The following is a 14,005-nucleotide window of genomic DNA, read 5'->3' as shown; positions in this document are numbered from 1 at the left end:
CGCCAACTTTTGATAAAGTAACTATTAGTCGGTTAGAGCGTTGGTCTTACCGCTCGAGGACACTCACAACAACAGTAATGACAACGGCGATGGAAAAGCTGTTGCTGTCAGACATCTTTCGCAGAAAGTCCGTTATAGTACTCATCAAAAGCGTTTAGCAGTACCTTTTAAATCAGCTGGGCTTCGGCAAATTAAATATTCTGTTATTGTTGCTAACCGTTTGGACAACAGCAGAGATACAAAAAGGCATCTCTAGTACAGCGTATAGAAGCTACAGGTATGAAAGACGAGCTGGGTGCCATTCTACTCCTCCCTCACTACGAAATTTGCCCTCGCGCTACCTTTCCAGCTGAATACCCCCCCATGCGTATTTCTTACGTCTTTGTGGCTATCGCGGCTACTCTCCTCGCATGTAGTGATGCACTTGGGGTTTCCCATAGGAGTCTCAGGACCGAGAATGCGGCGGATGCAGACTTCGAGGAGAGAGGCGCCCCTTCCAACAAAGTGGAGGCTTTAGCTTAAAGCTTTGGGATCAGTTTGCAAAAAGCGGCGACTGACCATAGCTACTATAGCCGTTTGGATACCCGGACGCTTCAAGCGTACCAGACCGCGTTCAACGAACTGAACAAGGCTTACAAGAAGCTGAAAAACGGACGCATCAAACCAGCTGGAAGTTAAGCAGTTTGAAAGCGTCTAGTCCAGAACAAACAACATTTGTCTCGTGGAAGAAAACGCGTTCGTTTGGTAATCAAAATTGAAAGCGTTTATCTTTGGTATCTCGTTGTTATACTGGTTCTTGCTGAAGAACCTACCCCAGTGTGAGATCCTTTTGTGTACATTGGTCACCGACGTTTATTACCACAATTAGGTCAGGCCTAAAGCAACTACTGGAGGTGGCTTAAATTTTTTATTGCTGTGCACTGCGCATTATACTTAGGCTGTTTATCAAATATATATATTTAAAGTAGATAAAGGATACATCACTTTCCGATCAATATGATAATAGCTTAAATATTGTAGTAATTTTAAAATGATAATATACAAAGGGAAGCGTTTCTGTTGTGCAGGCTTCAAGAGTGTAGTTTAGCGGCTCAATAAGCAGCACGCACATCATTGCATTCACGGAACGCCGCCTTGCTACTCCGTGAGCGATATCTCATCATTACACGCACCACAAACAAGTTTTCAGATTTTTTAGGGTTAACGTTATTCCTCCAAACTACTCTACTGCGTGGCAAACAAAAAGTACATGAAATTTTGGATTTTAATGTCTGCCAGTGCTGTGCTGCTCACAAGGAGAACTTCAAGAAGCGGCTGACAAGTCCAGCCGCTTCCGCATTATTTTTAAGATAGACTGCTCATGGTAGCAGCCAATTCACGTAATTCCTGGCGGGTGGTTTCCAATTTGACTGCCCTGCTGGACTCGCTGGACTGCAGAATTCATGGCAAGGGTATTGCCTATTTATCGTAATTATGTGACTCTGAACAGTTCTACTCGACTTGTGCTGCATAGCTGTTGTATATACTCAAGTTGAGCTGCATTATATGTAAATGACCCCTTTGCGCAGGATTTGCGCTGGGTTGAGGGCAGTTCGTTGAATATTTGTCGTGGGTCGAGTGTGCTGGATTATTTAGTCAATAAGGTAATTTGCCTAAAATTTTGAGCGGATGGGCTCACCATCTAACAATTGACAATTTGATGTGTTTTGGGCCATGTTTTGGGTAGTTTTTACCTTTCCTCTGGTAGTTAACTAAAGCCCAGCTGATCTTCTAGAGCATACAATGCTGGCAAGCTGCCAACTTGGCTATACATCTATGACTTAAACAAAGGCGCACGAACTACCATAATCCGCTACGATTTGATCATATTTGTCAAATATTCTGAATTTGTGATGTCACTAAAGTGCAAATTCACGACGAATTGCGGAGACCGGAGTAGAGTGTTCCAGAGACCATTCAGAATTCAATTGTGCTAGGTGTCAGAGCCTCCACGACTGACTTTCAATACTAAAAATACTTGATTCGGAACGAAACCCGCAATTATTTACCAATCAACTTTTTGACGTTGAAGAACGCGTTAATACAAAGTCGCGCGGTGCACGAAGAAGCTCTAAAATTTGAGAAACAGCAAAATTTTGTTTTAATTTAACTAACCACTGTCTGATAGTGAAGAAATGTACATAACTCCGCAGACATGTTTGTGATTTCTAGTACACAGTAAGAGGATGGAGATCCTCTTGGAAGATGCAGGTTCCCGAGTGGAGCAAGAAGACGTAAGAGTTACATGAACAACGATGAGAAGAAGGAGACGGCGGAGAGTGGAGACGAGTTGAAGATTGACGGGTTGCCGAGGCTGACCCACGGATGTGAGGATCTTGCCCGCGCCCTTTCGAGTAAAGACAGTAGAAGACAGTGGTACGACGCAGATGCCAATGCGCAGATGGACGACACTCAGGGGAGGCACGACGAAGTCGACGTGAACCTGGAGGTCACGTGAGGGAGTGAATCAGTTCTAGATTCACGCTGAAGTGCGCAAGTGCTCCGGTGAACTAGGAAGAGATTAGCTGCGAAGTGCGCGAGCACCTAGTGGTCGAGCGGTTCCGCCGTGCCGGCGATGTACGCGAATAAAGAGATTGAAACCGAGTGTATTGCTTGTTGCGTGTGTACTGAGCTAGTGGACGCGTCGGGTGTGAAGACGCGGGTATCTGAAGTCCCGTAAGGTCACACACTCGCGGTATCAGCAGCCCGCTCGTGGTAGCCGCAGCGGTCACGGACCAGAGCACAGTTCTCTGGAGAAGAGATCACACACTCGCGGTATCTGCAGCCCGCTCGTGATTGACTGTAGTTGCTGCGGAAAGAGTACAGGCCTAGGAGATCCTGACGCCCCACGCCTCTATTCGGTCGGCAAGATTTATCTCTGGAGCTGTGCATATTTCTTGTCGTGTATATTTAGGGCTCTAGGGGTTTGTGTGATTGCAGGACGGAGTAGTGGTTACGCTGGTGGTCATACGGAGGAGTGAGTTGCTTGAGAAGACAACAGCAACGAACAACAAGAGATAAAGAGAAAAGAGAACGCTTACAGAAAATAGAACGCTTACTTGGTGGTCATACAGGGGCCTTCTAACACGGTTGGCTCCCGAGAACATCGAGACCTTCACGAGGCTTGGCCCAGAGGCACGAACGTAGCTGGAAGCGGCGAGTGAGTGGAAAGCGATCTACGGAAGTCCACGGATTGGGCTACGGAATTAGACAACGGATCTGAAGCAGAGAGTGAGTGGGCACAGACCCCTGCGCGGATAACAGAAGGCGGATAAGAAGAGGAAAACAGAAATATTGAGCAATGGTGAGCACGAGATCATCACCGAGAAACAGTACCCCTATGGCAGGAGCGCCTACGAGAAGACAAGCAACCACGCCAAAGCGTGCTAGACGTCCGAGAACCCGTATTCAACTAGCAGATGATGACGACAGTGTCCACGAGAATGACGAGATTGCAGTGAGCAGCGGAGTTGTAGTAGCGGCAATGAGACCCGTCCTGAGAGACCCTGCTGATGACAGCGACAGCGACAACCAAGCACAAGACGTTAACCGAGCGGGAAGAAACGATGGAGGAAGAGCGCAGGCTAATCTACCCGCAAGAGGCAATCAACCAGGCGGCAGTGCTCCACCAGCTAGAGCGGCGGCACCAGCAGCTCCTAACCAACGGGGTGATGACTTGGAGACGATGAACTGGTGGGATCAGCTGACAGCTCCACAGCAGAGAGCGATGATGAAGCGGTTCTTGATACAACCACCACTTGCAGCACCTGCACAGTCAGTGATAGCCCAAGCACCTGCGACCCCCGCACCTCGAGCAAGGATGAAGACGCTGAACTTAACAGATTTCCATGGGAAACCGAGCGAATCAATTGAGGCATGGCTGGCGAAGATTCCGCAGGAAGTTGAGCGGCAGGCAGGACTAGGCGGAGATACCTGGACGGCAGACAACCTGTACTTGGGTGTCAGTGCACATTTGCAAGGGGAGGCAGGCGACTGGCTGACGACGCTGACGGAAACTATGAGAGGGGAGGACAAGGCGCTCAGCTACTTGGTTAAGAAGCTCCGCAAGAAGTACGGCAGCCGGGATAACTTGTTCAGGACACAGCAGAAACTGGTAGCGAGAGTGCAGCAGCCAGGGGAACGACTTGGTGATTTCGCTGGTCGACTGAGACAGATTGGCTTCGGCAAGAGAGTTCCTGAGGAGTCGTACGTGGAGGCGTTCATGAACGGCATTAACAACGAGATGGTAGGAATGCAGATAAGAGACCACCATCCTCAGACGTTGGACGAGGCTGTGCAGCTGGCAGAGGATGCGAGCGGAGTATATGGCGAAGGAGTGAAAGTGACTGACTGGCGGGTGGCTCAAAAGCGGTACCATGACGACGAAGCCATGGCGAGCAACGCGGATGAAGCTCCGGCAGCCAAACGGAAGGCTTCGGCTACGGCGGTGATAGACCAGAGTGACTGGGCGAAACTGGGCCCTGGGTGGACTGGCAGCGAGCGAAGAACAGCCCATGTTCGACGCTGAAGGCGGCGCTATTAATCGATGGGAGAAGTCAGCAGGGAGAGACCCACTGTCTATTGCAGCTTTGCAAGCACTGATATTGACAGCCCGCAGTGGTCCTGAAGAAACGAAGCCAGTAGCAACGAAGCCAAAGGCACGAGTGTTCGAGATGAAAGCCGAATCACACGAGGCCACCAGAGAGGATGATTACCAGCTCCACTCGAAACGACCAGCCAACCCAAACTGGCAGGAACGAGGCGGACGCGGAGGTACTCGGGGAAGTGGATATTATGGACCGATGGACACGCCAGAGATCCAACAGCGAAAAGCGAGTACGAGATGTAGTTACTGTGGCAAGCCTGGACACTGGTGGCGAGAGTGCAGAACACGGCTGAAGGACTTGAACGGACAACAACCCGTACAGCAGCTTCACCAGCAGCCCGTGCAAGCGACGACTAGCAGTAGCGGGAGAGGAGAAGTCCCTGCAGCCACGACACCAGCAGCTCCAGCAACGACGTCAGCAGTAGTTCCGGGAAATGGCCAGCGACAGTAGAGATGGGAGCTCTGCTGTTCGCGACCAAAGGACACACCGACGCTGAACAAGGAGGAATGAGAAGCGGCCGTACACGAGTCAAGAGGAGGAACACCAAGCGCAAGCGACGGTGGACGGAGCACCAAGATGACGGCTGCGAGATAGTTGGTTCAGTCGAAGAGCGGAAGCCCGGAAGGCCTGACTGTGACAGCGTGTGACACCTTGGGTAGTTCAGTGCAGGGGAAGAGTGAGGCGGTCGGCGCGAGTGGAAGTGATGATCTGGTGGAGATCAATCGACCGAGGAGAGCGGGAGGGGCTGATGCAGCCGAGAAAGGAGGAGAGACCCCAGCGGTAACGAGTGAGCAATTGAAGCGGTGGAAGAAGCGGACAAACCAGCAGATGCGGTGGCTGCGGGTCCCCGAGAACAGGTGACGGCAGGCCCAGTGTCAGCTGAGCGCCAGACGGTGCCGATAAGTGCTGGACGGACGGCGTCGGCTAGACGGAGGAAAAGACGAGCTGAACATGAGGCTGCGGCAGGCAAAGACATTCTGGTCGCAGAGCTAGCCATGAAGCGTGAAGCACGTGCGAAGATGCTAAGGACGCGAGTGCGACAGCTGATTGAAGATCTACGGATACCCGTTGACCTGGAGCACCCGAAACAACATCGAAGAGAAGCGCAGATCGCCACAGAGGAAGTAAAACGGGTGGAAGCAGCAAAGAGGAAGCAGGCCGGTAAGGACGCGGTCGTGGACAAGAACACCTCGGATGGCAAGACAGATGGAGATACTCCACTGACGAGTACTAGCGAGTTCTCGACGAGCGGATGGCTAACGGTAGTTGCGAGGTTTGAAGAAGAGGCACCTGATGAGCTGATTGAACAAGGGTCATTAGCAGAGATGCGAGCTGCCAGACGGAAAGCGGTAAAGAAAGCCAAGCGTTTCCGGTTCACGAGACGGCTTCGACGGCTTCAGCAGCGGAAGGAATTACTCGGTAGTGCGGTAGAAGCCTCGGCGTACGTACGAGTACAAGCAACATGGGTGCTACGGCGATGTGGAACTAAGAGATGACGGCAATGGCAACCTAGTGAGAGTCGCACCATTACGAGCAGTGGGAAGTGATGGATTGAACTGTTTGCCTACAGCATTACTGGCACTGACACGGAAACACACGCAAGAGGTTCGGCTGAATAGCTGCGCCCAGTACAGTGTAGCCGGCGAAGAACTGAAGAAGTATGGCAGATGCATCATGCGGAACGCACCAGTAGACATCGTGGAAGGATTTGGCGGAGGCATCAGCCGAGTCCTGATAGTTTGGCGATTTGTGGGCACTACACCGCTTCAGCAAATAATAAAAGTCGACGTGGAGGGACAGGGAGATGAACTCCTCGTCGGTGAAGATTGGATGGTGCAGCATCAGATCAAGATGGACTTCGGCAAGCGAGAGCTGAAATACATTAGCAACACTGGAGAGAAGGTGATTTGGCCGTTTACGTGCCATGGAGTTACGAGCTTGCAGCCTAGGAAGGTGATGGTGCGTCTGGCGAAAACCCGGAGACTAGCCAATAGCACCATCAATGTGGTTCACATGCGAGTGGATGCGGATGATGGCACTGAAGGGATCTTCATACCGAAGCCGACCCATAGAAGACATATGTTGCTCGCACCCACCGTTGACACTGTGAAGAATGGGATGGTACGAATCTCAGTGATGAATGTGGAAGGTCGGCGTGAAAAGCTGCCAGCGAGAGAAGTTCTGGGCACGTGGATACCCGTGACGGAGAATATGCAGCTATTGGAACTGAACGGGGAACTAGAGCGGGAGCGCGTAGCCAAGTGGGTGAAGACACTGCGGAAGGAAGATGCTGAGCCCCTCAAGGATGAAGACAAGTTGGACATTGGCGAGATGGAGCCGAAGGACAAGGATTTGGTAGTTGCTCTGTTGAGGCAGTACTCGGAGATAGTGGAGAAGAAGCAGGGATGCCCACCATTGGCGACAATAGGCGTGGAGCATCACATTAACACGGGAGATGCTGCCCCGATCATGATGCGGAGGCGCTGACATGCGGTGGCCGAGAACGAGTTGATCGACAAGGAGGTGGATGAGATGCTGAATCAAGGTGTGATCGAGTATGGTGAAGGCGCCTGGGGATTCCCAGTGGTGATTGCCAAATAGAAATATGGCAGCGTCAGGTTCTGCATCGACTACAGGGCCTTGAACGCAGTGACCATCAAGGACGTGTACCCGCTACCGAGAGTGGACGAGACTTTGGAAGCCCTGCACGGAGCTCAGATGTTCTCCAGCTTAGACTTACACGCAGGATATTGGTAGTTGGGGGTAGCTGAGAAGGACAAACCGAAGACGGCGTTCACAACCAGGAGGGGGCTCTTCCAATTCATTTAGGACTCTGTAACGCGCCCAGCACCTTCCAACGACTGATTAACTGTGTACTACGAGGACTCACGTGGATCTGTTGCTTGGTATACCTGGACGATGTGATCACCTTCACCAGAGGTTCAGTGGCACAGCACGTAGAGGGTTCACCGCGACAGGACTTGGCGGATGGACATCAGAGGGCTCTCGGGAGACGTGTGATGAGCGATGAAGGCGCACGTGACGTTCCTGTCACGAGCGTAACGACGGAAATTGTGGAAACTATGAGTGGAACGAGCGGAGAGAGCAGTCCGACGGAACGGACTGGGCTAGAACGAGACGAGAAGATCGAGGGCTCTACGGAGAGGCCCGCACGAGACGGAGTGGTCGCTGAGGTATCAACGGAACGTTCCTCTGCGACGCTGAACTGGGAAAACGAAAAGAGGGCACGTTCTGAGTTGGTACAGGACGTCAGTAAGGGAGCAACGGAACGCCCCGAGACTGCGTCAGACGCCAAGAACGAGTGTCTAGAGATAAAGGGCTCTATCGAGAAGCCCGTACGAGAGAGAGTGGTATCTGAGGAAACAACGGAACGTTCCTCGGCGAAGCTAAACTGGGAAAACGGAACAACGGAACGTTCCAAGTCGATGGAAGACGTCAGTAAGGGAGCAACGGAACGCCCCGAGACTACGTTGGACGCCGAAGAGAAGTGCCAAGAGAGTGAGGGGGTGGAGACGCTGTCCACCCGCTCAAAGCAGTACGAAGGAGCACTCGAAACGATCACAGAGGACGCATCTGGCGCCAGGTCAAGTCAGTTCTCGGCAGTCATTGGACAAGTGAGTACAGGTCAAGAAAGGACAGAAGCTCGGAAGGCCGAGGAGGACGAGGAACGTACTAAGGGGAAGGATTCGACGCAGCACTACGAACGCCTGTTTACCGACGAGGAGCTGGATATGCTCGAGCACGGTAGCAGCCAGGTAGTGAAGAATGAACCCGAGGAGTACGAGAAGGAACTGGAAGAACGATTGTTCCCGATGAACGAAGAAGAGGTGCTGCTACGTGCCAAGCGGAACGCGGATGAACAAGGGAAGCCGACACTCGCGGAAATGAGTGCCGAGCTTGGGATACCTGAAGACGTGTTGGAACGTACCCGGGAGGTCTCATCTGGAGATCTCGGAACGCCAGAGTATTGGCTGGACTGGTACGCTCACACGCTAGAGACGTCGACTGAAGCGAAACGTGCCAATCGGGACTTCAAGGATGTCGAAGGAACAGGAGAGAAGTCGACGACGGTTGTTGGTTCCGTTACGACGGACGAGGACGAGCGTAAGGGTTGTACGGAGATGTCGGAGGACGCGCTGGAGAACGAGTTCGTGCAGAACGTTTGTGTCGGACTCGAAGAGGACGTCGTGCCGATCTCGGAACTCCCTGCGGAGGAGAAGGGAACGTTACCATTTCGATGGCGTTCCATGATTCGTAACCGAGTGTACGAACTCCTCAAACAAGAGCAGAACTCTTCGAAGGACCGTCAATCTGACGTTCCTGAGAGCGGGGAGAACGGTGATGCTGAAGACGACATCCCACCTTTGCGCGACAAAGAGGACGGAACTCAATTGGACGAGGACTCGTTCCGAGGATACCTCGTCGAAGTGGGTGGAACGCTGGCTGAGACGTTCCAAAATCGAGCGTTGGCCTGGGCACGTGACTATTTCGAGACAAAAGCTTCCGTTATTCGCGACAAGCTATGCGACAGACGGGACGAGACGTCAAAAATAGTGGCTGCGACCGTTGCGACAAGTTCCAGGAAGAGGGTGACTTTCGGTGCGACTATCAAGGACGGAGATCCCAAAATAGGAGAAGAGGAGCCCGAGGTTTATTCCTTAAACGTGAGAAGAGCTCCCAAGCCGCGGAGAAGCCCTGGGCTGCGCGAAGTGAGCGGCGATGACGTCTTCGACGACGGTGAAAGTGTCGTGTCGGATGGCAAGCGTGTCATCTGCAGCGTCGGTGGCGTGCAAGCGCTGTCGGACGGCTTTATCGATTGCTGCCCGTCCGAAATGCTAGCCGATACAGGTGCGGTCGCCAGTCTCGTCGATAAACGCGTGCTGAAGCGTCTCGGACGAGCCTCCGAACCTCTACGACCTTATACTGGGGGCTTGGATAGTGTCTCGGGGCACAAGATTCGCGTTAGTGGGGTTATCGACTTGCCCGTCACGCTTGGAACGCTGGAGAAGACGCTTCCTTTCGTCGTAACCGATCACTTGTTTGTGGACGCAATTCTCGGAACGGACTCGCTAAGGGCGTTCCGCGCGGTGATCGACCTCGAGGAGCAGTCGATGACACTGAAGGAGACGGGGGACGTGGTCCCGTTGGGTGCGACAAGGGTAAAAGAAACCTACGCGGCTACGATATCGTCGACGGTGCGTTTAGAACCCGGACGTCAGGCCTTAGTGAGATCGAGCGTTCGCGGAACGATGAAGGACCACTCAGTTGTGTTGGTCGAGGGCGTTCCCGGAACGGACGAGGCTTTGAGAGTCGCAAGGACGTTGTGTACCGTGACGGATGGAACGGTGTTGGTCGAAGTGTGTAATGCTTCCGCGGAAGAGGTAGAGATCAAGTCTGGCGCGTACGTCGCTGCTGTAACCATCGTTCCCAAGTCGGCGTTCGCAACTAGAGTCTCTAAGTCAGATGAAACGACGAGGAACGTAAGCGCAGTGCTGAGTACGGTGAAGGGGAACGTGCCGGCTGAAGCTGGAACGATCGAGGCTGAGATGAGTGCCGCCATGGACGACAGCGAGGAAGACGACTTCGAAGTGGACTTCGAAGACTCGTCACTCGGAGCAGAACAGAGGGGTCTCTTCGCGAAGATGTTGAAGGGCCTGAGAGACTTATTCGTCGAAACTTCAAAGAAGCCTGGAAGGACGGACCTGCTACGTTTCAGCATCGACACCGGAGATCACGCGCCTATTAAACAGCCTCCGTACAGAGTGTCGAAGGCTGAAGGAGATGTCATGGAAGCAGAGATTCAAGAGTACCTAGATCTCGGACTTATCAGACCGTCGACTAGCCCGTGGGCCTGTCCTGTGCTGATGATACGGAAGCCTGATGGTGGCGTAAGATTCTGCATCGATTATCGGAAACTAAACGCTGTGACCGTGAAGGACAGTTACCCAATGCCTTTGATCGACGACATCCTGGACGTTCTGGGGAACGCGAAGCTTTTCTCCACTATGGACATCGCTTCGGGATGTTGGAACGTTCCAATGGATCTCGACAGCGTGGAGAAGACGGCTTTCACGAGCAAATTCGGCCTCTACGAGTGGTTGGTTATGCCGTTTGGCTTGTGTAACGCCGTGCCTGCATTCGAGCGTCTGATGGAGAATGTTCTCGTTGATCTCAAGTGGAGGACGTGCCTCGTCTACTTGGACGACTGTGTTGTCTTCAGTGACGACTTCCCGACACATTTGATTCGAGTACGACAGGTTCTGGAACGTTTCCGAGCGGCAGGGTTCAAGTTGAAAATGAAGAAGTGCCATTGGGGACGTGACCAAGTGGCGTTCCTAGGGCATATCGTGACTCCGACTGGAATCCTACCGAACCCTGAGAAGGCAAAAGCGGTGATGACCATCGAGAGGCCGCATGACTTGCACACGGTTAGAGCATTCTTGGGTCTGACAAGCTACTTTCGACGTTACATACCGGGACTCGCTGCGATCTCTGCGCCGCTGGAACGCTTGAAGCAGAAGGACGTCGATTTCAGGTGGAACGACGACTGTGAGGGCGCGTTCCGACAACTACAACGAGCGTTAGTGAAACCACCGATACTGGTGTATCCAGACTTCAAGAAGAGGTTTTAGCTCTATGTAGATTCGTCACACTTAGCGGTGGGAGCTTGTCTGATGCAAGAGGTCGACAAGAGAGACAGGGCGATCGCGTACGCGAGTAAGATGCTGGTTGGATCACAACGGAACTGGGTTAACAAGACAAGTGGAACGACAGAAATTGAGTGCTGGGGAGTCGTATGGTCGACACGCAAGTTCCGGTGTTATCTGAGTCACGCAGAATTTGATCTGTACACTGACCATCAAGCTCTCATGTGGATCTTTGGCGAGACAACACGAACGTCAAACGCCAAGTTGGCACGATGGGCCATGGAGCTGTCGCAGCTACGGTTTAAGATATACCACAAGCCTGGAACGTCGATGGGACACGCGGATGTCGAGACTGTATCACCGACCGGATGCTGGTATTGTTAGCGCCATCCGAATGGCGGACCTTCTCAACGACAGTGAGGAAGAGACTCCTGGAGTGCAAGTGCCGATTTCGGACGAAGTGCAGACTCAATCGGGAACGCAAGCCTTAAACGGAACGCTGGGTCGGAACGTCACCGACGTTCCAATCCCAGTCGGGGAGCCTGCCGAGACTACGGATCCTAACGGAGAGACTGAAAGAAGTAACCAACAGACAGAGGATGCGTCCGTAGTTGTCGAGCCTCTCACGCAAGCGGACCAGGAAGAAGACTCGCAAGGGAGAGCTCTACAGGCGAACTCATCACCGATTGACGTGTTTGGATTGGACTATGACAAGTTCGTGGCTGAACAAGAACGTGTGCCCTGGATGCGAGCGCTGAAGGCGTTCCTGAAAGATGGAGCCTTGGCTCTTGATCCACAACTAAGAGTGAGTGTGCTGAAGATGTCTCCGCACTACTTGATTCGAAACGGAGTTCTGGCACGTCTCGTACATCTAGGAGCACGTGCCGGTCCAGCCAGAACTGTGTGCGTTCCAACTGTCCCGTTACCGTTCATTGAGACGGTCCTGCACAATTGTCACGCCGACATCTTCTCTGCTCACTTAGGGAGAACGAAGACGACGGACAAGGTGAGACGCCACGCGTATTGGCATGGGTGGAGGAAGGACGTGATAGAGTACGTGCGTGAATGTTCTATCTGCAGTGGAGGAAAGGGACATAGACCGTGGAGAACGGGACTGATGCAACGGATGTCAGTTCAGGACTTGTCTGGCCCGTTCTCGCTACTAGTAGTCGACGCAATTGGACCATTGGTCGTCACTCCTCGTGGCAACAAGTACATCCTGGTGTTTGTGGACTACTTCACAAGATGGGTCGAGGCATTTGCGGTCGCTTCGTTGGACACGATCTCGTTTGTGAACGCTATGATAGAGGGTGTTATCTGCCGTCATGGAGTACCGGAACGTCTACTAAGCGATCGTGGTTCCAACTTCACGTCTAATCTGGCCAAGTCACTGTATCAGACGTTGGGGATTAAGAAGTTGTTCGGAGCGGCGTACCACCCGCAGACACAAGGTCTGGTGGAACGTTTCAACGGAACGTTGATGGGCATGCTACGTATGTTTGTGAGCGAGACGCAGACGGATTGGGACGTGTACCTACCAAGGGTCCTATTTGCGTACCGAACGGCATATCACGAAGGCCTCGGTGACACGCCGTTCTTTAGTCTGTATGGACGTGACCCGGTACTACCTATCGACTTAGCGTTCCTGAACACAGGAAGGGACTGGAAGAGTAACGAAGTTGCGACGTACCGCCGGAAATTGTATCGCTCGTTGCGTGACTCGCGTCGTCTTGTGGAACGACAACTACTCAAGGCTCAGGATCGACACGAGCAGAGGTTGGACAACCAAGTGAAGGTGACTTATGCAGAGGGAGACGCTGTCTGGGTGTACCAGTACTTTAGAGCCCGAGTGGGGGAACGCAGGACGAAGAAGCTGGCGTTCTCCTGGCACGGTCCCTACCGTGTTGTTGGCCAAGTCGGGGAGAACGCCTACAGGATCGCGATTCCGACGCACCCGAACAAGGTCGTCACGGTAAACGTCAACCGTCTGAAGCGCTTTCAAGGACGCTGGAGTCGACCCTACGCAGACGAGAAGCCTGACAGAGTCGAAGAAGAGGATGAGGACGGTACGGGTCCATTGGACGTCGAGGACCTGCCGTCGACGAGCTTTGTGGAACGTCTCTCAATTGGCGAAGAAGAAACAGCGTTCTCGGGAGTGTCGTCGCCGATAGTGGACGTGATCGCGAAGAGAGTCGAAAAGCGTGAGTTGCAGTATCTCGTACTCACCGCCACGTATGAGACGTTCTGGTTGTCTCGAGCGGCGTTGGCACCGGAGTTTGGAACGATGATACGTGCCTTTGAGGACGCAGATCGGAAGAAGAGAGGTCTGCCGGAGTTGCGTCGGAACGTCAGATTGGTCGAAGCCAATGCTGATGTCGACGATGCGGAGGTGTTGTTCTAGCTGGCAACGGGAGCCGGTTAGAATGTGTGCTGTTGTGGGACTGCACGAGAGTGTTTGGGACTCGCTGAGTCTCAGAACACTGAGTGACGTGTACATATATTCTATCTTGGAACGACCACGGGTTGTTCTTTGGGTTTACGGAGTTCGATATTTTTGGGAGCGTCACGAGCATACGAAGACTGAGTTGTGTCAGTCTGGAACGCGAAGGAGTTTGTGGAAGCATCAGTTTGGGAACGTGAAGGAGTTTGTGAAAGCATCAGTTTCGGGACGTGAAGGAGTTTGTGAACAAT

General features: G+C 52.8%; 2 protein-coding genes across 2 annotated transcripts; both read left to right on the top strand.

Moving 5' to 3' along the window:
* Positions 1 to 363: 363 nt before the first annotated feature.
* On the top strand, positions 364 to 522 carry PITG_22768 (uncharacterized protein; the record flags this gene model as incomplete). The annotated part of the gene is made up of 1 exon (XM_002998020.1): positions 364 to 522. The coding sequence occupies one exon, from the start codon at positions 364 to 366 to the stop codon at positions 520 to 522; it is 159 nt and encodes a 52-aa protein (XP_002998066.1).
* Positions 523 to 2,284: 1,762 nt separating this feature from the next.
* On the top strand, positions 2,285 to 2,497 carry PITG_05824 (uncharacterized protein; the record flags this gene model as incomplete). Its single annotated transcript, XM_002998019.1, has 1 exon — positions 2,285 to 2,497. The coding sequence occupies one exon, from the start codon at positions 2,285 to 2,287 to the stop codon at positions 2,495 to 2,497; it is 213 nt and encodes a 70-aa protein (XP_002998065.1).
* Between the last annotated feature and the right edge of the window lie 11,508 nt (positions 2,498 to 14,005).

This window comes from Phytophthora infestans, genomic scaffold (genome assembly GCF_000142945.1).
Source record: "Phytophthora infestans T30-4 supercont1.9 genomic scaffold, whole genome shotgun sequence".
Classification (NCBI taxonomy): Eukaryota; Oomycota; class Peronosporomycetes; order Peronosporales; family Peronosporaceae; genus Phytophthora; species Phytophthora infestans.
This window is presented reverse-complemented; position numbering and strand designations above follow the sequence as displayed.